We start from the raw sequence: 26,348 nt of genomic DNA on the forward strand, positions 1-26,348 counted from the left end.
CTGTATACCTCAGTCTTGTTTTTACAACATTGTTAAAAGTAAGTGTAATATGTAAATCTACAGTCTGTGCAGTGCTTAAACGCAGAGATGCAAACAAATGTTCTGTTTGTTCTTTTTTTAGTGAATTAGTCTTAAAACCTGAGTCTGGAGCAAGGCTTCAGAATGTATTTAAAGTGTTTTCTTTGCAGTTAGGTAGCAGAGTTATTTTGTGATCCTAATTCATGGTTATAGTGTTTCATTTTCTTAGCTACAGGGTTTTTTTTTATAGTGTGTGTATTTTTTGTAACAGTTTAGTATATGGCAGCCATCTGCAGCTCAGACTTGTACTGAAATAGTAAGGTATGTTTTTAATGGTACTATATTATTTAGAAACTGTTGGATTTCCTGTGAAGAATTTCGTGTTTATGATAGGTACAGTGTGTCTGCAATTTAAATCACTAGATACCCAAGGATTATATGTAATGGCTGTCCCTCGCTGAGGGCATACTGTATGTTTATTATAGCAGTACAGGTAGAAGTCAGAAATTTCCAGCTGCAAACTTCTTAGAAGTGAGTTGTTAGCAAGACAGAAGTACATTATTTTAAATAATCAAAAGGGAGGATATGTCAGATTTTGCTCCCTCTTAAATTAAGCTAGCATTTCTTCTGGGATGAGACAGAGCAGTGTTTTGCAGAAGTGGGCATCCATAGGTACAGCAGCCTGTGGAGGAGAGACTTTGAGGAAGGAAAGAGAGTAAGGGAGTGCAGAGGGAACGCCGCTGTGTGCGGATCATTACTAATCTTTGTGTCTCTTGTTCAATTGTTTTAGAGCTGATAGATATCACGTGTACCCTGCTGCTGCTGAACCCTGACTTTACCACTGCTTGGAATGTGAGGTATGTTGCACTCAGCGAATGACATCAGAAAGACCTGGGCCTTATGTGTGAGTGACATATGTGACTGTAAGCTTTGTTTTAAGTGGTAATTACTGACACAGCAAGACCTTTTCAGCTAAGGAGTGCTGAAGGAATATTAAACATCTCTTCTATCCTCTATGCCTTGCAAATAGTTTCAGACTGCCTTTTTTTTTTTTTCTTTTTGTAGTGCAGGCTAAAGATTACACTGCTGCATGTGAAGGCACGTGTTTGGCCCACATTTTTGGGGGACGTAAGTCCCATTGAACTGCCACTCCTCTTTTGTTCTGTCAGTTAAGGAAGGCCATTTGTAACTTTTAGATGCACATATCCTTTTCACTGAATCAGGTAGTGCCCAACTGATGTCTGCTGTCTTTCTTCACTGTTTTCATTTTACCCCTCTTTGAATATTATACCTGAGTCCTTTTGAGAGAACAGTTCAATTTGCTGCCATTACAGTGCAGCTCATGGAAGCTGAATAGTCCTCAATAGATACACTGCAAGAGAAGGGGAGGAAGACGGCTAGCCTTTATTCTGGACACATTCTCCCCCACCCTTCTCCTTTGGGGTTGGGTTTGGGCTCCTGTACCTGTTGGGTTTGGTCTAGCTTCACCATTGGTCATGCTGCAGCACCTGTCCAGGAGTCATTATAGAGGAGGAGCACGAATTTACCTCCTTGCTCTTAATGGAGCCCAGAAGCAACAGTTCTTTTTACAACCTTGTAATCTGATATTTTTTGTGTAAATGTCAAAGGTGGAGGAATATTCTCTTTCTGCTGCCTCGGTAAGACTGGAGACAGTCCTAAAAGAATAGTTTTAGAAGGGCTGGAGGGCTGATAGAAGATGAAATGTTAGTGTCTAGGAGGGCTCTCATTAAAATTAGGACTTTTGTAGTTAAGATGCAATACTGCAGTAGGAAAAATTAACAAAATTGCCTAGAAGAATGATGGCTGCGGGTAGCTGTCAGCCCTAGATATGGCAAATTCAGCTTTTCTTGTTTGGTTTTTTTTTTTTCCTTTTTTTTCCCCCCCTTCTTTCCCTGCTGGTGTGGTTCTGAAGGATTCTGCTGTGATCTGTATCTTTCTAGCATCTCAGGTCTAAGAAAGGGGGATGAAAGGGATAGCAAAGGGCTTACTGTCATGAAAATGTATAGCTTGAGTAGCTTTCAAGTGATAAAATGGAATTAGGAGCATGTATAAGTACTAGAGCTACTACAGTAATGTAATCTTGTGGTACTTAAAACTGAATTTAGGTTTTTGTTCTAGGTTTTGTGGAATTTTTTTTAATGGAAATGCATCCATCCTTATCAGTCTGGCTTTTTTTCTGCTTGACAGCTGAAAGAGTTTGCTCTAATGTACATAAGAAGAATAGTTCAAAGTTGTAAATGGAATTAAAAATGTTGAAGAATATGAATGAGGATTGTTTTCTTTTTTTATGACGTTTATGGTTTACCAAAGTATACAAATTACTACAGAAGCTGGCCTTGCTCCCCAAATTGTTGGCCAGTGGCCTGGTTGGCAGTCTGTCTTTGAAGCTCCGTTTAGCATTCAGAGAGAAGCTGTTATTACACCAGCCAGTCAGTAGCTGTGGAGTTTACCACCGAGCCTGCTCTAGCAAAGGGGCTGCTTTGCTGAATCTGACCCTACATTGTTTTAGGCTGCTGCTGGGAGTTTGCTCTTTTGAAGGGTAGCCATTAATTGGCACAACATTTCAGCTTCTTTTCTATTCTGTGAAATTCCTACTTCAGTAAATTACAGGTCAGGCTAGCCAGACACGTGGCATATACAGTCACAGAGTGGAGGACAGACTGTGTTCTGCACAGATGCTGGAGGTAAATCCTTTTTCTGAGCTAGTATAAGCTGGGAACTAATTGTGTGGGACTTGAACTCTGCTTGCAGAACATGATGGCTCTGCCGTGGGATGATTGTTTTCATCTTGCTCAGAGGATGTTTGTCGCACCAGATTCATGTTATGTTCTCCATACACAAATTCACTGCTTTTTTTTAAAGGGGAAAAAAAGCATCATAGACTAAGTAGCCTAAAGAAAAAGTGTAATAGTTATTTACTGAATAGGAGCCCTACACATAGAGTGTTTCCTGTAGAAGTCAATGACCCTTTCATTTTAGTTTGGGATAATCCCTTTTTCCTATGTTGAATTCTGTGCCAAGAGCTTCAGAGATAGTGGTTGACTCAATAGCACTGAATCTGAAGATACAGGAAGAGGGTTGTTTGAGAGTGGGAAAAGGAAATCTCTCCTTGGAAAGGAGACAGGACTTGGCAGAGCAAGAAGACTGGAGTGGCGGTGTGGAAGGCTAATGAGCATTTCAGCTCGGATAACAATCATAGGAGGTTGTATCTGGTTAATGAAGCACAGGAGAACATAAAACTTCAAATGTGTTACCTGCTAGGAAGAGATAGATAATCTATCTTGACTATGGAGCTATTCTAAACAATTGTAATATGACTGCACAGGTTTGTCTTCTATTTATTTATTTTAATTAGAAGTGACTGGGGAGCTACAGAAGGGCAGGGACTATAACCTAAACCATGAGAACTGAGCAAGAGCTAATTGTATGGTGTAAGAAGGCATGCTAAAGAATAGGAGATGTGTTGCTTCTTAGAACTCAGAGGGAAATCCCTGTTACACTGAATGGACAACAAGACATCTCCAGTTGTTAATCATAATTTCAGTTATGCTGTGCTTTTAGAAGTTGAAGAATCTTGCAAGTTAAAATGACCAAAATCTTTATGTAAGTGATTGTAAAGGAATTGTCATAGGCATTTTTGTTCTTACTGATATACTTGCTGGCATGTACAATTGAGCGAAAGTCAAAAGACATTAGGTAACAAGACACTCTGAAAAGTCAAACTTTTTCCAATCAGATATCAATGACTTCAAAGGTGTCAGCAAAAACATAAGACAACTCAAAATCATTTCAGATTATCTTTTATGGGGGCTAGAATTCTGAAGGCTGAAAAATTATCTGTGGCCCACATGGCAAAAAAGTGAGCTAGAAATTATATATCCCATGTTGGATGTTTGCTGAAAGAGCTTGAAAGAGGTTTATTTGGGAGTATATGGTACTTCAGTCATACTTGTGATTGAAGTCCCTTACTTGTGAATGGGAGGATCTCTCATTTGAAAATCTATGAAGCTAAAAACTGCTTTTCTGCCACAGCTGTGAAAGTGAATCTTATCTGTAATGTTCCTCAACTTTGCAAAAGAGTAAATTTAATTTAAGAGTAAATGTGTGTGAGCCTACTTATTTGCAGTTAAAGCTTTAATATACAAAGAGCAATTTCTTCACCAAGAGTTTAGGTTTTGGGAGGTAGGTGACCTGGTAATCTAAATCTTTGTTAAATATGTACATGCATTTGTTTTGAGTGTTAGACTGATCTAGGCTGCTTTTTCATTGTCCATGTGGTAAGTGATTTTTACCAAAATGTCACCTTTTGCATTGCAGTAATGGGGCAATTATTCCACCTGCTCCAGTGCTGACATTCCCTGAATCTTTCTCTTCTCTGCTTTGCAAAAGTACTGCACTGGCACCGAACAGTCTGGTCAGTCTGCTGCTCCTGGCTGGTGTACCTGGATTTCCTGTTGAGCACCTGCTAAAAGCATCCAATCTGAAGCATGCTGGAACTTGATTCAGATAAAAACAAATGTCCCAGAGCTTCCGATCTCTGCAGATAGTTCTCTACTGACTTCACTAGATATCAGGAGCAAAACTTCCTTAGGAATTTATTCAACTGTTGGTTCAGTAGCAAAAGAAGGGTCTAGGCTAGTGCCTAGATGTATACATCTCACCATTTTTCTTGAATTTGAAATAATATGTTGCTCGCTGTTAGTGTTGCCACCATTAGCTTCTGACTCTGAGTATACAGTTCAAGTAAAGCAACAGGAAGCAATCATACCAAGTGGAGTCAGTTCCCTAGTGAAAACTTCCAAAACAGACAGAAAATGACAATGAGTGCTTACACTAAAGGAATATGTCAGTTGGTTTGTGAGACTTGGGCCATAACTCTAAAACCACATTATGTGTTCTGTGTCAGACTGCGGAGAAGTTTTACTTTCTTACTGGATAGCAGCTTTTTTCAGTGTATTTCCTCTCTGTCCCCTTCCCCTCCCCTCCGTCCCTTTTTTTTTTTGGTCAGAAAATTGATCATCTCTTCACCTACTAGTGTTCCCCTTGCTGAACCTGGTGCCATGCGTATCATTATGATAAACCATAAATCATAAAAAAATAAAACAAACAAAACCCAAGCAAATGAAAACCCACAACCCAAAACAAAAAAAACCCCACAACCCACACCAGAACACCAAACCCCTGCCAAAATTGTGTCTACTTCTTGCACTCTCAGTTTTTAATTGTGACTTCTGGAGGTTCTGGGAAATGCACGTTTTCTGTCTGCAAATGGTAACTTTGGAACTTACTATGTCATTACTTCAAAGCCGCTATCTACTAGATTGGAGAAAAGGATATGGAGACTAATGTCCTGGGAGTAACCGTTGATGGGTGATGTCTACAAACATGCTCAGGACAGGCAGTAAGAGTGATAAAGGTAGAAAGAAGAATAGGGTATGGGGCAGGGAATTCTGTGCAAAGAACGTGAGAAAGTTGGTAAAACATTCTACACACACAGAATATTTCCTACTTCTTTCTGAATTTAGGGATCCCTGAAACTGTATCTTAAGCCATATTTAAAAACTGAAAGTAAGTGTGTGTGTGGGGGGGAGGCTGTGTGGAAGAGTAACTCTATTTTCAGATGTACAGAATGATCTAAGGGCTTAATTTCAAGAAGGAATGTTTGGTCATATACATAACCCTATTTACAGCCCTTGTATCAAAGAAAAAAAAAAAAGCTGCTTGTGTTATTAAGATACTGTTAGAGTATGCAGATAAAAGCAACGTTATTCTCAACAGGTATTACATACAGCCCAAACTCCTTGGCTTTCTGATTAGTAACGGAAAATGTGATGGAGAGCCATGCTCAAATACAGTTGACTCAGTGATTTCTGGGTAGGTTTGGGAACCCAAGGGTTTTATGTGTTCAGATTAAGATAAAGTTCTTTGATCTGGATTTATTTCATTGGGCCTGGTTGAATAGGGTGCACGTATGTATAGCAGAGTAGAATGCATTAATCCACCAAAGGCTTTTTAAACTCTTGAAGTTTGACAGTGAAGTTCTATAATGGAATACAAAGGAAATGCCATGCTATTTGTTACTGGGATTTGTGTTCTATTTTCAGGTTACTTCGTTTATTCATACAAATTTATTTTATCTTTTGTAGGAAAGAATTAATACTGTCTGGCACTTTAAATCCACTTAAAGATTTGCATCTTGGAAAACTGGCGTTAACCAAGTTTCCAAAGAGTCCAGAAACATGGATTCATAGGTTTGTTTCCCTTGCCTTCTGTTGCCTCCCCAAACTTAAACGTTTTTCCTAGGGTTTTTTTTTTTCCTGTGCTTGGGTTAAGGAGAGCCATAGATGAAGGAGGACCCCTGGAAATATAGCTGATTCTTTGAGCCAGTCATTGTAAAACACCGTGCTTTGGCTTTTGAAGATACCTGCCTATATTTTATGCTTACAACTAAAATCATATGCACCTTTTTTGCTGCATATTTTTTTAATAAACTTTGGAGGTGCGATAAAGTTTCCTAAAGGTTTATCATGTCTTGCAGCACCTAAAATTCTCAGCCTGAGAATTCTGATTCCATCAATAGTAAGTATTTGAGCATTGTGGGTTTCTCCCTCTTTCCTTCCTCCAACTTACTACTATATTGCTTGTCTACAGGCATTTCAGAAAGACAAGAATCTGTAAAAGCTAACCTTTATAACCAAAGCTGGGTTCTTTTCCATTCCAATACTGGTGGTTTTGGTTTGGTGAATTTATTTTTATCATTTCTAACTTAAGCAATGTCATTAAGTCACCACTACTAAATATTAAAATAACAGAGTACATTTTTGGAAAAGGTAACTCCAGAATTACTCAAATGCACAAAACTATCTCAGTCATAACTGAGCGTACATAAAATGCCTGTAGCACAGCCAAGTTAAGTATAGATCCGTTGCTCAACTTTGTTTAAAAAAAAAAAAAATTCTTGTGTTTTTTTTTTTCATAATGTATTTTTCACAGGATAACTCATCCTTTTATAGGCAGCCTTAAAGAGGTTTGAATGTAACACATTAGAAAGCAGTTCGCAATGTTTACATTTCACATGTCCAGCATTAGGACAACCGTAAAGTTGATATCCCATTAGGGGATTCATATTCTATCAAAAACATAAATAAAGCGTCAGTTGTACTTATAACATATGAATTTTTGAAAGAGGGAGTTGTTAGTAAACTCTTCTTTGTGAGTGCATGAGCTTAAAATTCTCAAAGGTAACCTAGAATGTAATACCTGGAATATTCCTAGGTATTTCTTAATTTACAAGCATCTACTTACTTTCTATTAATTTATTTCTTAGTAGCATTGATATAGCAACTACACTGATGAACTTCTGCAACGTTCATTTTTAACTTTGTTGTTCTTCAACTGCTTTTCATCATCTCCATGCTACTGACTCATGCTGCTTGATTGCTTTCTTTGAAGCAAAAGGAGTATGTAGAAATAATGGGAAAATATCTTGCAGTTTGTCATGGTTTAGCCTTTCCTACATGGTAGCTAACACTGGAAAACTATGATTTTTTGCATGTAACTAGTGCTGAACCTGCTGCCATCCATACCATTATGATGATCAATACATTTTTATGAAATTAGTCAGAATGGTAGGTTCTTAAGATTTATTTACATCTTAGAAATAATAAAAAACTCTGTCTATAACTTCTATGCAATCTTAAATTAGGAGTATTTTAATGGTGTTATAATTTGTTGTTCTTTTTTGTATTTGCCTAAAACAGAAGAGTGTATTTGAGGATGATTGTACAAATGTTTGGCTTGGATTTGGATGTGCTGACCATGGTAGATACATGTTAGAAAGTAAGACATGCAAAAATTTTCTTTCTGCATCAGCATAGTGATTAATCTTGTGTTCTCTGTTCCCCCATGATACCAAATTTCAGAGAGAAATGCAAAAAAATAGAATGGGCAATTATAAAATTCAGTAAAACATACCCAATTTTTTTTTTCTTACTTATGGCTGATACACTTACTAAAGATATCAAAATACCTATCATACATTTTGACATATGGCCTTTTGCTATACGTTTGGGGGTATTTCAGATAGATCTTGTGCATATACAATTGGTATATCTATTCATTGCACAATTGTCACTGAATAATCCTGCATTCATTTGCGGTAATTCCAGGAACTGCAATAGTAATAAGAACATGCGTACAGTGACAGAAGAAAGAGGATTTATTTTCCCCAAATTTATTGGAGAAAATGTTCTCTTAAAAACCTCTGAAATAATACCATGATATTCAACAGGTGCCAAAAATACATTTTAAATCTTCTGAGGTTATGCTTGTCTTTCTTTCCTCCCGTACAAAATGTCTAAAGTAGCTCAGATTTTTACAAATTTTTCTTTTGCTGTAGCCACAGAGACTATAAAGTCTGTAATTTTTCACATGCTCCTGTATACATAATTTATCTGAATTATATTTTTTATATATATATATATAAAGATTTATCAGAATTACAAAAAAATCCTCATTTTAAGAAACTGAAATAATTTTAGGATCAAAATAATTTGTCTCTTTATGGCTCTACTCAGAAGTCAATGTTAATGAAATAATATTTATCTTTTGTTAATGACTCATTTAGCTTTCGTGCCTAGACATTTTTAGAATTTACCATTTCTTGCAAATCTGCTGATTGAATTGAAAAAATACTAGATGGTGGTGTTTGGATCAAAGACATTTTTAAAAAGCAAAAATTAAGTCTTCAAAATTACTACATTTCATAAAATAAATGTACACAACAATCAAAGAGCATGGTTTGTTTGGCTCTACATCTTTAGTTTAAAAAAATGTTATATAGGAAGATTGAAGCCAGTATGAACACTGGCTTCAATCCACTGCTTGTGATTTCTGCTGAGAAATGCAGTCAGTTTAAAAATTGCATTTTTATAAATTATCTTTAATATTGTTTTCCAATGGTTTAAATCTTTTTTTAAATAACTAAGAGAAAAAGACACAGTGTAAATAAAAAATACCAGTGAACAAGAATATTATAAATATTTTCAAATGAGAGAAAATGCAGATAGATTATCAATTTTTTTTAACAGTGGTTGGCTTATCTATTTTTTATTTATATATATGTGTATGCAATTGTATATATGAATTACAAAACAGAATTCTCTTTTTAAAGAAAATTATTTATTATTTTGATTTATTTATTTCTTTTAACCAGGAGTGACATCTTAGTAATTAATTGGTTTTGGAACTGATGTGAGCCAGTACAAAACAAAAAAACCTCTGTGTCGCAGACCGGAGGATGTCCAGCTTTCCAGAGCATTCCACGTGGGCCCATTGCAATTCTCTTGACACATGCTGCTGCGTGGAATTTTACACATCTGTGATCCCTTTTTGTAGGACCCTTTTGTGTAGGGTCTGCAGATGCACGTTTTCTGCAGCACTGAGGACACCTCTCAAAATACTCATCTTAAAAGACTACTAAAAGTCAGTCCAAAGTAAAATTAAAAAGCCATGTAGAAATCTGTGCTTGTCACAGTCACTTCAAATCAAATATGTATAATTCAGCAGTAAAAACATTTGTTTTGGTTACACCTATAGCCCTTGAAACCGTAAGTCTTTTGCACTTTCTTTCTGCTGGTGATGTACGGGAACTAATTTGGCTTGCTGTGTGCAGTGCTGACAAATGTAAAAAATACTCACAAAGCACAGTTGAAATTTTTTTTAATTGAATCACTTTTTTCTGTCTCATTTTGGATACTTTAGTGCTATACAAGTTTCAATTTTCATTAGAAATCTCATGCAGACAGTTCTTGCATTTTTTTCATAGATTTGCTGTTTCCTTCTGTTTTCTTTTAGTATGCTGTAAGTAGCCATGACCACTTATAGTGAGTGAACAAATACAGCTAGAGTTAAATTATTTTGGAGTGTGATCATGAAGTAATAGCTTTCAGTATGGGAAGAGTTCAGATGGGTATGTTTACTACTTATTCATCATCTAGTCACAGTGCAGTTCAGATAATTGAAATATCAGAAAGGTTTGATTGATTTGTATAAATGAAAAAACATTTTTTTCTCTTAAAATTGCTCTCTCACCACTAACACTGTACGTCATTTAACCAGACGATGGGTGCTGCAACAACTAATTCAGGAAAACTCCTTGCCCAGTCTTGTGACTAAAGGAAACTTGGGAGCAGCACCTGTGGAGAGAATTCACCGACTAGTGCAGGAGGAAATGAATGTCTGCTCTGAAGCTGCTGGGAGATATCCAAGCAACTACAATGCCTGGTCCCATCGCATCTGGGTTTTACAGCATTTGGGAAAGCTGACTGTCAAGGTATAATACAATTGTGAATGAAGTCTTAAATTTCCTTGTCAAAAAAAAAAAAATACTGGTTTGCCAAGCACATCCTATGACGTGGATGGAGAGTATCATATTAAGTTAGCACAGGTAGCTAAGAGTGTTTAAAACAACAAGCAAAATATTGCAATGAGTGTGTTTTGCATTTTTCTTGCCAGTGCAGGCAGGTTCTGCTCAGCAGAAAGAACAGATTTTTCTTGCCCATGCACAAAGTTCTGTTTATCTGTTGGTACTTACTGTAATGAACTTGTGGCAGGAGGATAGATGGGACTGTGTGAGCTGAAGTAAAGAAGGGGCAACTGAAAATAATGCTTCTAGCGCTAATCTTGAAATTCCTAATAGGGAAAAAGATAATACATGACCAATATTATTTTGATAATGTAATGCGATGTCTTGTTTTGATACCCTTATTCAGCTTATCTGTGCTTTCAGAATATTGAAGGATTAAGTAAAGACAGCAGGAATTTCAGAGAAAGCATAGTACTGCTTGTCACTAGTTTCTTCAGCACCAGCAGTATCTTTTGACAGCACTTAAACTGAGGGCTGATCAAGCCATTTCAGCTCCAGCAGGGACATCTTACGCAGTGGCGAATATTTCAGATCACATGGTAGTATCTAAAACGTCGAGACCTGCAGCAAATTGAATTAGTTAATGTGACATGGTCTAAAATTATATAGGCAGTTTTGTAATACTGTGGTTTCTAAGCTGTTAGGTGAATTCCTTGTGAATATTAGGCTGATAGTGACACATCACTCACATTTTAACAGTAGCCACTGCATTTTGCCATCCTGTAAATACACAGGGAAGTGAGGGAGGAATTTAGTGGAGGTTGTTGAGTCGGTATAGCCATTATTTTTGTCTTTTGGGCCAGCTACTGCTAGCAATGGATGTTGTTTTGCTGATGTTTCCTGTTAATTGTCACCTGAGAAACTTTAAAAATAGCTGCATCAGATTGGTAGTAAATAGCAAGTATGTTTCAGACTCCATGAAGGAGATAGCCCAGAATTTGGACTCATCTGTCTAGCAAGTTTGCATGAAAAGGTAGTTACGGAAAACTTGGAGGAATTGCAGGATTGGGATGGACTGGAGGTTAGAAGTTAGGGTTAGAGGTCTATATTAATAGGAAACTAGGGACTTTCACATAAGTCTTTAATAGCTTTATTAAAAAGGGGGGGGGGGGGGAAGCTAGCACTGTTAATTAAAACTCAAGTAATTTTATGCTTTAGTTAACAGTAGTTTGAAGATCAGGATAACACCCTGAGTGCTTTTTGCACTTGCTATTCCTTACTAATTTAAATAAACAGAATTGTATTGTGATAGAAATAACTCTTCTCAGAGCTGGAATTATTCTGGTGGGTTTATTCATTGGCAGTTGTCAATGCTTAGTGTGACAAGTCACAAGCATGCCTGTGGAGGAAGTGTTTTAAATTTGTTCGATCACTGCCAAGTCATTTGCCTTGCCTGCCATCCCAGTCTTTTCAGGTCGTCTTTTCAGGCTGATTACTAAGGAAGTGATAGTTTTCTCTAGTTTTGTCCAACTGGCTTTGGTTATCTCTGGCAAAATTTCACTGGTGCTGCTGTTCCTTGGCCAGTGTGTTTAACCCATTGGGAGATCTCCATGTTGACTCTAGGTTTTTTTTGTGTCACCACCAATGCATCTCTTCAGATGGCCTAGCAGAAGGTGTTTGGGATGTGGGAAAATTAGGAAAAAGTGTGGAATGTAAAAGATATCAAGAATCTTGAGATAAAATTTGCATCTAAGTAACTTTAAAAGGCAGAATTAGAAAGTGATTATTCACAAGAGGTGACATGAGGAAAAAAGCAAATATGAAGGAGGACGGGGAAAAAGCAGATATTATAGATTTTCACAAAAATATACAGCTTGTTTTCTTGCTTACTCTCCTTTTGTACCTTCAGCCATTTGTGTGTTTGAATATGTGAAAAGAATGGTAAATTTCACTGAGAAGTAAGACTGGAACTGTGCTGAAAAAATCAGCAGACAAAACAGTCACTGTGATTCTACAGCCATTTAGTTCTTACAAAGTTGCCTCAAATTAGAGTACCCTGTGTTATTTAGGGCTACATGTCTGCTATAATACAAACTTTGCCTGTAGTTTGAGGTACTTTTTATTGTGGTGTACAAGGAAACAGAGGCCCAGAAACATAATGTATATGTTGTATTATAATTGAAATAAGACTTCTTAAAACAGGTTTATCATTTATGAAACTGTTGGCCTGCTTTGGAGGATTTGATGGGGTAGGTTCTTTGGCAGGGTTTGGGGTTTTATTTTTTCCTTTGGTTTGGTAATCCTAATGCTTCTGCAGACTGAATCTCAGTTCAAACTCTGGGAAAAATATATAAAATACTAGAGGTGAAGGTTTGGGCCCCGTAGGAAGATTTTCTCACAGAATATAGATGTTTCTTCTTTCTTACACTAGACAGTAAAAAACATTACCTTGTTTGAATATATAAATCTCAATTTGTTTTTCCTGCAGAATTTGAACCACCTTAGCAAGTTTACATGGTGTTTGAGTACTGTTCATTAATATCAATTAAGGAATTGTCAAGAATGGATCGTTCCAATCTGATCTAATCTTTCTGGTATTGAAGTACTTGCCTTGGAAGAGGACAAGAAAGCTTGACTTCAGCTTTCTCATGCAACAGTAAAGTTAGCTAATGGGGGAAAAACATGGGCTCCAGACACCTACTAATAGGTGGATGTGTACTTAGTTGGAGAACCAGAGTAAGAGAGTAATATCAGTATAGTTTGTTAAAACTCATACACATCATGATGCTTCAGAGAAATTGTGCAGGTACAAAAATAGGATGTAGTTCAGCAAGGGTGGACAAACTTCTTTGTTTTCTTTAGATAGGAATACTCAACTTCATAATTACAGGATGGAGAGTGACTGATCAGGCCCTACAGTAAAAAAACAAGCAAAGAAACAAGCGGTGGGGTGATTGTCATGAGGCAACACCTCTCTTGTGTGATGCCCCGAACACAGAAGTATGTTCATAAGACACAAAGTAATTTTTCCTGTAGACATCCCCAGTAAGGCCTTTTTCTTAGTTGACTGGACCTCCAAAGGTACCTGCCTTTTCTCTGAGTGGACATTGCCATATTTATCTGGTTATTCTTAAAAGTTTTTTTTTTCCAGATAGAGTTTCTTTTCATTTCCTCAGTGTCCCAGACCAGGGAGAAGGTTTTGGGCTGCAGTTTATGGTAGGTAAGCACTTCAGAAAAAGCAAGCACAGGGTCAGGGAGGGTGTAAGAGGGAATGCAGATAGATGTTGACCGGGCGCATATGTCCTATTCTGGAGCAGGATGCCAGTTCCATGGTACTCAGCTCACCACCGAAGGTAGAAGAGGACCCTTTGTTAGAGGTTGTCAAGAGTGGGGAGGGAGGCGTTTTCATATCATTACCTCTTTGCTTCACAGAATAATGGCAAAGGGCTTCTGCTGTTCGGTGTGGAAATGGAGAAAAATGGCTTGGTAAGAAAGAACCTCTTTTGGAATTCAGACGTTAGCTGGCTTTTTGTTTTACCTCCAGTTGTTTGTAGATCTCAAGAGGTTTAATGGCGATCTTCTGTCTTGCTTTTCTAAAAGAGGTTTTCTAGTTCAGGTAAGGAGTGATGCTGGGAATCATTCTGTTTGCTTTGTGCAGGGAGTTAAAATGCATAATTACAATGTTCCGCTGTAACTTTGTAGCTTATAAACATGTCAGGTAAATGAATCAGATTATTCTGAGGTCTAAGTTGGACATAATGTGTGTAGTATCAGTTCCAGCTGAATAAAGACTGGTCTGATTTTTCTGATGTCACCCTTGGGCCTTATGTTTTTTTTAATAGGCTTTTAAATGTTAATGTTCAGAAATTAAAATAGTAAGCTCAATTATTCTGAGAAGAGAGAAGCTGATCTTGAGGTTTAAAGTGCAGAACTGGAGACGGGGAGTTTTAGCACCCATAAGAATCCCGTGTGTGGGCTGTTATTTAATAGTGTCCTTCAGTTTGCTGACCTGTAAAAGGAAGATGATGCTGGTATGTCTTGTCAAGACCTAAAAAAGTGTGTTGAGTATCTCAGGTAGGAGGCACTGTTTACATCATTTGTATTTGCTCTAATATCTCTTAGAACAGACACACCACAAAAGGTGTATAACTAGCCTTGTGCATTTCCATGGTTTTCTTTGTGGGAGGCTGTGCCTCTTGTGCTGCAGGAGAAAAAAGACAGACTTGTGCCTATGAAAGTTGCTTTGCATCAGCCAGTCCTGTTAAGTGAGATGGGTAGCTTAGAAAAAGAGATTAAAAGCAAGAATGTACCAGTAAGGTTATATCCAAAGTCTTTACAAGGAAACAAAAAAGGTAGTTTTGACCTCTTTGGAGAGTTTAAACTCCAGAGGAGGAGCAATGTAAGGAAAGAGGTTAAAGCCTTTGAAGAAATACAACCATTAGTTCTAATAGAGAAAGTAAAGTAAAAGAAGCTTTGCCCAGTAGCCAAACTCGCCTGTCTTCCTAGAAACAAATTTTGAAGGTTTAAAAACATTCAGAATTAAGAGAAAATTCATAGGTGCCAGCAGTGTTACAAATACAGCTGCAGTCACCAGTGTAAGTATTTACCACAGTTATTGTGAAAGCCTTTCTGGGAGTTCACAGATTACCAAGGCAAGCAACTTAATGATGGACAAATAGTTTTATATTCCGCAGGCTCTAGGACTTGGAACATAATGTTACTGGTTGACATTCCTTCCTGGAAAACAAAAGTGTAAATTACTTAATAAATAAATAAATAAAATAAAAAATTATTTGAAGCAACTCATCCACCCTCTGCTCTGACACCCATAATGCACTAGGTAAAAATTAAAATACTTCTAACTAATATCCATGTGGTTTGGTGTACGCTTTACCTCTGCCTCCTCTAAATGGTCTTTATTCCTAACCATTTTGAGATTCTTAAACCACTGCTTATTTCTCATCATAAGTGGTTTGGGTTTTTTTCCCCTCACCCTGTGGAAAGGTTTCTGAGACACCTACCTTTTCAGACTTCGGAAGAAGTATAATTTCTTTTGTGCAGGGATGCCAAGATACTTGTCAGCACACAGTAGAAAAGGCTTAGTGATTATTTCATTTTTCTGTGTGTGTTCTTAAACTGTTACCACAGTGGCTGAAATCCCCAGAGGAGAGGTTACCTTAATACAGAAGCTGTGGTGGTAAATTCCTCCTTTATACTGGTTGATAACTGTCGCTGCTTTTTGTTTCAGGTTCTCCTCGATGAACTTTCATCCACTAAATATTGGGTATCCATGCATGTCTCAGACCATAGCGGATTTCATTACCGCCAGTTCTTACTGAAGTCCTTGATAGGCAGAACTGTGACTGACAATAATGTACTGGTACGAAACCAAATGGTAAATGAGCAAAACCCTAGCCTTCAAAAGGAGGAGGAGAGTGCAGGGGCAGAAGCTGCCTGTGCGGAGGAACAAAGCGTGGATCTCCCCTGCCGTTTAGAGGAAGAGTTGGAGCTCTGCACTGAACTGATTGATACTTACCCAGGGCATGAAACCTTGTGGTGTCATAGGTAAGAGGACTTGGTTAAAAGAGCGTCCTTCTGATTTGTGGATTGTTCTTTGCCTCACATTTCCAGAAAAATTTTTCTGATCCACTCAATAGAAGATTTCTAAGATACCATGTCTTAAGCCTTTGGAAAACATTCAAGAGCATAATCAGAGCTATTGAAGGGAAAATTTGATTGGGCTTAAGTATCTTGTTTATGTAAGCTCCACTTGTCCCTATAGTTTGTGCAAGAGACGCAAGATACTGTTAATCAGCCTCCTCACACTTAAAATGTTTAAAAGGCAAAAGATGAGCAAAAGATAGGCAGAAGATGGATCAGCTGCAGAAAACCTCTGCTTTGCCAGCTGGGTGTATGTGCCTAACAGCAGATCTGCCAAAGTGACACTGAGCCCTTTTTTGTAGAGTGTGAGCAGTGACAGCAGATTTTTTGTCTGTTTGTGGGGGAATCTGGTGGGATGGCAAGTGAACTGAAGCAGTTCAGCAACAGCAGATTATTTTCAGTGCATGACTTTTTTTTTCTTTTTTTTTTATCCTTTCTTTTCCTCTGAAGAAGGCGTGTGTTCTACCTTCAGCACCACCTAAGCAACAAACTTCCTCTTCTGAGTACGGTGGTGTCATCTGTGGACAGCAATGATGAAACTCTGAATAATTCCCACCACAGTCCTGCACACTTGGCACAAGCTATGGATGTTGATGGTTTGAATGAATCCAGCAGCAAACAAGGTTATACCCAAGAAACAAAACGCCTGAAGCGTGCTCCTATGCAGGACTCTCTTGGTCCAGAAATGGAATACCGGTTCATTGATAAAGTATTATCAACTTGTAGGGATGCGGACCAAGCCAGGTTTGCTACTGCTTATAGGAAATGGTTAGTTACTTTTTTAGGTCAGTGAAGGAAGAGTTTAAAGCCTTCAGGGTTCTTCTTTTAGTGCAATATTCTCTTTTCAGACACAAATGCATGTCTTGGTTGCAAGTGTTAGCTAATCATGTGTTTCTCACTCTTTTAATGGTCAGTCCTAAAGTTCATATTCAGAGTAGAAGTCTCTCACTTCATTTATTTAAGAACTGGCATACCTTTTTATTAAGCAAATGCAGTTTGTTCTTTAATCTTTTTAAGAAATTACTGTGTCAGCTTCCTACCATGCCATTTTCTTATTTTTTAACTTCTCCATTAAAGTGGACTCTGAATCATTTGGCTTTTAAAAAAAAAAGAAAAAAGTTTGAAATGCTTTTGAAGCAGTATCTGGGAAAAGAATAGGAGGATCTGTCAGCTAAACCTGTTTCCGGGTTGTTCCTCTTTACTATAGTGGGCGTCTTGCTAATATCTTATTGGATTCATACTATATTTGGTGAGTGCTATCACTTTTGTATTAGCAACCTTTGGTAGAACAGCAGACAGCAGTCTTTCTTTCTCAAGGCTCCAGTAACAGTATTGGAACCATGCCTTTTACTATTGTAACTGGGTTTTTGTTTGCTTATTAGTTGTCACATGAGTTTGATAGGAAAGTCTGTGAAGTCGAAATCCTGAAAAGCAGATACAGGAAAATGTGACAGAAAATAGTTCAAACACGCGTTCACACTCAGAACTTACAGTCAGAGCTATATTTGGAAATACTTTCTTAGAACAGACTACTTTACCTTCATTTCCTGCTTGGTATTTATTTATTTATTTTATCTCAACAATCCAGAATTAATGACACTTGACACACATTTCTGAATGTATTATGTACACTACAGAATCTCAGTCTGCTAAATCACACATTGGTAACTTGCACTTAACCAAGACCATGCAAGTCCACTAGATGATGGAGTAAAAAGTAACTCTTCTAACTGGTCGTTGAGACTATACAATTAAAAAAGAAAGACAGCAGGAGCTCTCTCTTCACTTTTGTTCTTTTGCAGAGCTTCAGTCTTTGGGGATTTTTTTCTTTTGATTCATCCTTAAGAGCACTTCTCCAACCATACATCTCTGTTTACATAACTGTAAATTTTAAGGGAATTTGAAACACATTTCTATTCCAGTGGAATTAAACATGAATGGTTTATTTTGTCATTTCCTTAGAACTTGTCTATATAAGGGATTTTTTTACACTAATGGAATTGTGCTGGTCCAAAGACCCAGGGGAGAAACATTATACAAACTGTAGAAGTTTGTACAATGGCAACATCGCCCCTGTTCCAAATGGACTATTTACTAAGGGGATTAGATTTTCAAGCTAGAGTCTTTGCCAAAATTGCTGTATATTTTTCCTGCCCGAAGTGCCTCCTAACTGTGATAAGTTTCAAGCTGCTGTTTCTGTTGGGCAGAGAGAGTGACAATGAGGGAGGAAAAACAGGTAGCCTGCTCAAAAGGTATAATTTGGAAAGAAAAAAAGCACTCGAAACATGTGGAATTCCAACAGTTCTAAATAATTTGATGGATGGGGATTACTCTTGCATTTCAAAATGAAAATAGACCACCTCTGGTCTTAGACAGTATGTTCATAACTCATTTCAGGCACAGAGCAGCTACCAGAGACATTTCTAAATGTACACTCTTCTGTTTATAGTACCTAGGTAAGACTGATCTAGGCTTGAGCATCTCCATGGCAAAGCTTTGTCTCAGAGGGGATCCACACCTGCCTCTCTATAGCTAGGGACATATTACATGGCTGTTTGTTTTGAGGTGCTCTTATGGATGGTCTTAGTTGCAGAAGAATGTAATTGATGCGTGAAGGAGGTATCGGAATGGCTTCAGAGGATAATTTCGTCATAAAATGTTGTCTCTCTGACCACTGGGTCAGCTTGATTAACAATATCCCATTAATGACTAATATGAACCTGGGAAGTGTGAAGTCAGCTGGCAATGTATTAAGGATCACGTTCTTGGTCCTAGATTACTTGGTCAGTAATGTATTTTTGTGTTCTGTTTACCTTGGCAAAAATTACCTGTTCATGAGAAAAATATTTAGTGGCAGGAGCAGACTGGGAAGTGGGAGCATGATAAGAAATATTCCTTGAACTATGGAAGGGAAGAGATGCTCTCTTCTTGCACTGGAATGATTGAGGTTTTTAGAGGAAAAGATTTATGTTAGAATCTGACTTGTAACCCATGATCTATTTCTTCCAGACTATAATCTGGAGTCTTAGTTGGCTGTCTTAGAGCTGTATCGTGGAAGTACTGTGCTATTGAATTTGACAATCTTTGCATCATAAACACTTAAGATCAAACAGCTGTCCTCATATACATGTGTGCAGTTCCTATTCATGTCAGCACGAGTTATGCATGCTTGTAGGAAGACAAGATTTGGTCCTATGTAACTGAACAGAGTTGCATTGTATTTTCATACTTCAAAAATGTTCTGGGAGGTCTGATTAGAGATGGTGCTGATATTTTTATTACTTTTACAAAACACTGATGGCTGTAGTATGACTCAAGTGCGGGTTTTTAAAGCCTACACCCGATGGAAATACTTCCCCCCCGTTTTTTTTTTAATCCAGTGAGAATAGTTACATTTAGAAATGTTTGCAGACCAGACTCTGCCACACAGAAAACTAAACAATAAAAGTGAAATTGAAACAAGTCATATGTTCCCCTTTGAAAGAAATGCAAACAATAAGCTGTCAAAATTGAGCTTTAATGTTTTCATGGTAACAATATAAATTATCTGAAAGAAGAAAATATATGATTAAATTACTTCAAGCCATAAATGTCCTGAAGCCTCTTACATTAAAAGATTGAAGAGATACTTCCAACAAATTGCATTCCGCTTACATTAAGTGTGATGTTCGGGAACTGTGATCTTTGGAACACGCCTGTCTAACCATTCAATATTACTGCAAAGTCCTATTTGGGCACTTTGGAAAAAAGAAAAGTGGCTTCAGGCCATTGGTAGTTAACACGTATAAAGGTTACCATGTACAGCTACTTTAAGTAATGTATTTTAGTTGTTTTGTGTTTCAGAGGTCAGAGAATTATAATGTAGTCAGTGAACATTCTTGCAGAGAAAATGTCCAACAGAAGCTGCAGAATACAAGGCTCTCTCTCTGAAGTTCCTTCAAATATAAAATCAAACTTTGTACATCTGTAAACGTCTTCATATGAAGTTAAGCATCTTTACTGATTTTATCTTTTGCTCTAGTATGTGTCATTTGAATTGATGCAAATTCTTTTTGTTCTTTGGATTTGTAGAATCTCTTTGTAGAAATGTCTCTTTGTAGAAATGTCTTTGTGCTAGAAACAGGGTTTTGAGGAACAAATGTAATTTAAAACTACAGAAATTAGAATACAAGGAATCACATTTTTAAGGGGTTGAATTCTCTGCTGCTAAATACATTAACTGTTATTTCATTGGCATTTGGTTTATCTTGTGTGTTACAGTCACTGGAGCAACACATGCAGCATTAAAGATAGCTACAATAACAAACTTGTATAGTTATTATTGGAATGCATTGCTATAGCTGCTCTGATTAATATTTGTTAATCTATTCATGCCTGCATATTAGTGTTTTGTTGACTTCTTGCATATTCTTTATACAATCATATCCTTGTGTCATTTAAATAGGGGGAAAAGTAAATTGTCGGTTTATACTGTTTGATTAATTACCTTATATAGAACTTGTTTTAAGACAAATAAGCAAAGTGGTTATATAGTGAGAAAGCTTAGATTCTGTCTTATAATCAAATTGCTCGCATTTCCAGTTTTGTGTTAGTGTGCTGCTTAATTAAAATGTGTAGCTAGTCTTTATGGACAGGAGTGAGTTCTTTTCCTAAGTAGATAATTAATGAATTTTTAAAACAGTACTGTATAATAATGATGAGCAGAAACGAAGGGTTTTGGAAAGGCTTGTCTGCATAGCCAGACTCAACAAGCATACTTTTTCAGAATAACATATAATACAATAAACAAAATGTGACTACCAGAGAATAATTTAAGTGGTGAGTCTTCAGAGACTTGATGATTGAATTTTTGGATAAGGTTGTTTGCTTAGTTTTGTTTTGCCTTCTGTGAGGGAAGAATGTTCCTTAGGGTTTTTTATTTAGTAGGAAGTGAACCATTGCACTTACAGTGTGGAGGGAAAAAAACCCACAACTCCTGAGTTGTATTGTCTAGAGCAATTTTGGAAGAAGTAGTAGTGAAGTGAAATGTAGATGTGACTTTTAAATGCATGTTGGTCCTGTACTCATTTGGTGATGAGAGGTTTTTACAATTAGATCTTACTGTTTTATTAATGTCAGATATAAAGGAAAGAGGGTAACTCACCTATTCTCAAATGCACTTAACATTCAGGTTAGTTTAAAGGAAGTTCAGTGTCCCTGTCTAAAATAATTTTCCTTCTTTTTTTCCCATGTGCTCAGAGATGTGTTTCCTTCCCAACCTCTTCTCTGTTCTTCCAACCAGCAAAGAAGAATGTAGCAAAGCATTGGTGAGGTGGCCTCATTTTGTGTTTAGATAACTCTGACTACCTCCCAAAAAGTGCTCTGATTGATGTCCTTAAGTGGAGTTCATCAGGCTCAGTTTTTTCGGAACCTCATGCTAGGCCTCCATCCTCTTTCAGAGGTGAAAAGCAAGAGCTTTACCTATGAAGTTGTCTAGTTTCCCCAGGAGAGTTTAAAGGAGAAAAGGAAAAAAAAAAAAAAATCTTGTAGTTAAAGTTGGGAAAACTAGAATTAGCATAAACTTCATTAGTCTTTTCCTCTGAAGAAGCAAAGTATTGCTGAAAAATGGAGGAAATATGTGCTTCCAAGAAATTTCTTGTAGACGGTTTATGCTTTTGAATTACAGACCTGACACTTTCTAGTGGCTTTTACTTAGTGTGTAATGTTACTTCTCAGGGCATAGTCTATTGTAGTGAATTAGGGTACATTTTTACAGTTTATAACTATTGATTTAAAAAGAAACCATAAATGCTAAACACATAGTAACTGAGTTTTAAATTTTTTTGTCTAGCATAGTGTTTTATATGTACCCACAAGATAAATACTGTACCTAATGATTCACACTAGACCTTACCATCTCATCTGTGTCATATCGTTATTCTGTATCTTAAATTGATGTTGCGGTCTTGCAGGAAGCTCCTGACAGTTGCTGGGTTTCTTCTCTGAGTTCCCGAGTACTATTCAGCAGGATATTCAGTATCTCACAAAGACCTACGTTGTAATGATGGGGAAGCTTTTTACAGTATCTCTGTTGATCCACTACGTATCTTAGATTTATTTTTTTAAAAAAACTTTTGTTAAGAGTCTGAATACTAGAATTGCAAAAGCTTTTACTTGTTGATAGTTGGCAGACACTTATATACAATACAACTATTCTGAAGAGCAGAACTCTTAACTGAAGTCTAGTTTATTAAGCATATTTATCTGTACCATCTGGAACCTGCTGTTAATCCTACTGTATAGATGGAGGTGGGGAGAAGCCACAGCAAGGTGCGTATTTTCTTCACAGGACACTTTCTGAACAGAATACAATTATGGTGAAACAAAGAGCTTTTCTTCGATGAGGTATTCCTGTATGTTCATTGTGAATAAAGTTATGAAATTGGTACATCATTAATACAGTAAGATTTTGTGAATGGCTGCGTAGAGTGAGTAGATAAATGGTTTTTTTAACAGAGTATTCCCTGTTATTAAAAAATCACATAAATGATACAAGGTACCAGAACTTGTTTTTACAAGACAAAATATATTTATACCTACTGTGTCTGTGTTCATTCCCTTTTGTTCCAGTTTTTCTTTTTTGAAGTGGCTACATTTAAAACTGGGTAGTCATCTTGAAAAGTGTGCTTGGGAACATCGTCTTTAATTTCATGTGATAGAAATAGTAGATGTCTTAAATGGCTTTAAGTAACATTAAGATCCAAGGTAGTGACAGCACTACAGTATTTAAGGGAGCCATTAAACGCTAATTTTGTAACACCGTCATGTCCATCAAAGTATTATTCTATGTAGGGCAAAATGTTTATTTTATCAAGATACATGAAAAAATATTTAATTCTCACAGCTTTCATATTAGGGGGAAATACAGTTTCGTATTAGGGGGAAATATTTAAACATAATATTTTGCAATATTTTTTCCATGAAAAGTGCTCAGATACACAGTTGTGACCATTGGAAATTTTATGTAGGTTTCTAATGCAGATAAATTAGACAAATGGTAAGTTTTGTAGCAGAAAGAATGAAGTGATGACAGGACAGTAAGACACTGGAAAGTAATCTGATAAATGACCAGTGTTCTACAGGATAGTGAATGTAAAGCATTAAGTTTGTTTTTCGCTGGTCTTACTTTGTTGTAGGATGAATTCCTTTCAGAGGGGGATTGTTTTCATTTTTTGTCATCAGTAGAGAACTTACGTGTGAATAAATTATCTATATTTATTCTCCCACAATAAGTGTGCATGTATGTGTGGGTGGATGGATGGATGGTGGAACTGTATTTATGTAATGTCCTGTGAAAAGGGCAAAATCTCCCACATATGGCTATTTTTATCTAACACTGGTGATCTGTGAACAGAACTCTTCCGTGAAGGACTCGTCCTAAGTCTGAACCTAGCAGGATCATTGCCGATGTCGGGGTTTTTGCTGAAAGCAGCGCAATCTCTTGCTTCCCCTCTCTAGCTTAGTCTGCCTTACATTAATTGTGTGCATACACAAACCACATTATTAGTGGGTGGTGTTTATTCCAAGTGCTTGTAGGGAGTGTTTGAGACAGTGAAAGAGTTTGTAAGCCTTGCAGGCTGGGAGAACTGGGAAGTGCTCAGCCAGTGTCTTACCTGGGGGGATACCTTTCAGGAGTCCTCCAGGAAGGAACAGACAGGCGTATTTTGGATGAAGTGCTTTAGCATCACGGGAGACTGGGAAAAGTATGTCAGACACAAACTAGCGACTGAAATTGGTATTTGAATACAAACAACAAGTAGTCTTTTCGGTACTTTATTTTCAATATTTTTCTCATGTTCTTTTTATAAAAATTAATCAAATTGAAAAAATATTTTCAAAGTTACTCATCATTTTGAATGTCTTCTGATTTTGAATTATTGGATTTGAGAGCTCTCCTTAAAGGGCTCAATTTTATTGGAAAAGGCTAGCACCTTTCCTCTTTCCTCCTAGACAATGTGATTCATTCCAAATGTTCTAAAATGAGCACCTAAAATTACGGGGCAATACTGAAAATATTGCTCATCATCTTAAATGCAAACTTAAAGCAAGGACATGTTCTGCTCATACAAGTTTGGGTTTGGGGTTGGTTTGTTTCTTCCTTTTTCATTTTATCTTACTAGCTGCTAGGACAGAAGGCAGAAAGAATTTGTGGGGAAGCCCTGAGTCGATATGTACGATGTTGGTTTACTTAATTCAGAGCTTCATTAAATCAGAAACCTGAGTATAAGCAAGTAATAAACCCTCCAGGGTCCTTGTATAGGAATAATTTACAGGATGTGGTCATTAGTTTGTTTCTGATCCGAGTGCTTGATTTTCACATCTGTTAAAATGAGTGACAAAATTCCCACTGACTTGACTGACATAGGGTCAGGCCATGCTGGAGAGAGGGTATCAGCCACTACATAGTAGCTTTGATGTTTTTAGTTTGATGGATTGTAAGTGACTTCTTTGTCTTTTGCAAATGGTCATATTTATGGCTTCAAGGAAAAAAGCAGTTAGGGTAGTGTATATTCGTTCGCACTGTGGTTGAGGAGAAACCATTATGATTGTGGAATATTACAGGTTTAAAAGGGCAGCTAGAGAGAAATATGGGTACTATGGTGTATCAATAGCGAAGAAATATTCCCTCCCCTTCTTTTTTTTCCCTCTTTTGTAGTGGAAAAAAGTTTCATACAATATACATGTGTGCAAACCAGAGTAACAGATTAGTTTGGGAAGTATTGCATATCAGTAGCATATAGGTCAATGCCTGAGTTTTATGCAAGATATTTAGGGATGAATGGTAAGCTTTTACGTGCCATGTGATAATTGATGCGATATTGAAGGGAGAAAGTCTTAATAAATAGTGAATGGCTTAAGTTTTACTATTCTCTAAGTGTGCTATATACATTTACGGTGCAACAATAAGCTGCACATTTGTCACCCTGTCATCTCACAAATGCTTATAACTAGGTAACAGCACTTCCTTTTTAAAATGCATCTACTTAATGTTGATTTGAGATATTCTGCAATTATTTGTTGTTATCTAGTACTAGATGATTTTCACCACGCTGTTAGTCCATCTTCAGTGGAACCCAGCCAGGTATAGATTTTCATGGTTATAAATCTAGTTTTGCTGTGAAAAGAAGTTGAAATTCTGCCATATAAAACATTCAGTTTTCTGATGTCTAGTTAGAAACATAGGAGGGCATCCTAGCACTGCTTTCCAGTTGTGCACACTGAGTTTTACCTTGTTTATCTCAAATATTTTGTATTGCATGTTAATTAAATTTTTACATACCCAAGTAGTAGAAAATATATTAAAAAAAAAAAAAGAGCACCCTTACAGTCCTAACTATTCTATGCAGATGTCTTCCAAAATTTACAGGTACAATTTTAGTGGTGGTGGTTGGTAAATAGATTTTTTTTTTCACTTATTTATCAGCAGAGTTGTTTTTGTATGTACTAGTGACAGAATGGACTAAGCACAGCTGTAAGTTATTGTATTTCTGTAGAAAATGGAAAATAGTGTAAAATCGTTTTTGTTAAATGTTGGCAGTTTTTAAATAAACTTTTCATCTCCTAAAAAACTTTTCTGTGACAACATATTTACCCTGGACTCCAATTTCATTGTTTACCAACAGATATCCTTCCTTAATTATTGCTAATCTCTTTTCAGTGATAAGCTTCTTTTAACAGGAACTGCGTCTTCTCTTGTCAGTTTAGGTGATGGCAGCGGACTTATTTTATGGTCTATTTAAACATCAACAGTTAAGACTTTTTCAAATGCATTCCTACATCTTCTGTTCAAGCCTAGTTTATGAAAGGATGGAGATTAACAGCAGCTCTTCCGTATAAGAAATTTCCTTCTGGCAGTAGACAGCTGGCTGTACTGTCTAGAGTTGCAGAACTTGGACAGCTGAATGATGCTCATGTTTCTGTAACTTCTTTAAGTTTCAGCATGATGTTTGGTGACGTGCTTGCCTTTTTAAAAATCTAGAATCAACTGGAATAGCTTATGCCAGTCTTTTCAGGGTCCATAAAATTTCTGTGCTGTCATAATTGAAGGGAAAACATTTCATGGATCTTAAAAGCAGGTGACTGCCCTCTTATGTTCAAAAAATACACTTTGTTTGATTCATGTTAAAGATAGATATAATATAGAAGCATGGTACTTTGATCCCAGTTTATTGCCTTTAGAACATAAATTTTGCTATATAAATTTTATGAGACTACCTGAAGAAGAATCCTCAGGTGACCCCTA

At 36.9% G+C, this 26,348-nt stretch overlaps 1 protein-coding gene across 2 annotated transcripts in view; it reads left to right on the plus strand.

The window, feature by feature from the left end:
* The window catches only part of PTAR1 (protein prenyltransferase alpha subunit repeat containing 1), a 41,939-nt gene extending 15,876 nt beyond the window's left edge, over positions 1-26,063 (plus strand). The window contains exons 3-7 of one of the 2 annotated variants that reach the window (XM_072859537.1): positions 809-875; positions 6,186-6,290; positions 10,159-10,372; positions 15,654-15,970; positions 16,517-26,063. In XM_072859537.1, the coding sequence (XP_072715638.1) occupies positions 809-875; positions 6,186-6,290; positions 10,159-10,372; positions 15,654-15,970; positions 16,517-16,859 (1,046 nt within the window). In that variant the 3' untranslated portion in view covers positions 16,860-26,063. The remainder of the gene's footprint in view (positions 1-808; positions 876-6,185; positions 6,291-10,158; positions 10,373-15,653; positions 15,971-16,516) is intronic. The other variant, XM_072859538.1, reaches the window with a different exon arrangement.
* Positions 26,064-26,348: the final 285 nt, after the last annotated feature.

Source organism: Ciconia boyciana, chromosome 4 (assembly GCF_034638445.1).
Source record: "Ciconia boyciana chromosome 4, ASM3463844v1, whole genome shotgun sequence".
NCBI classification, from domain to species: Eukaryota; Metazoa; Chordata; class Aves; order Ciconiiformes; family Ciconiidae; genus Ciconia; species Ciconia boyciana.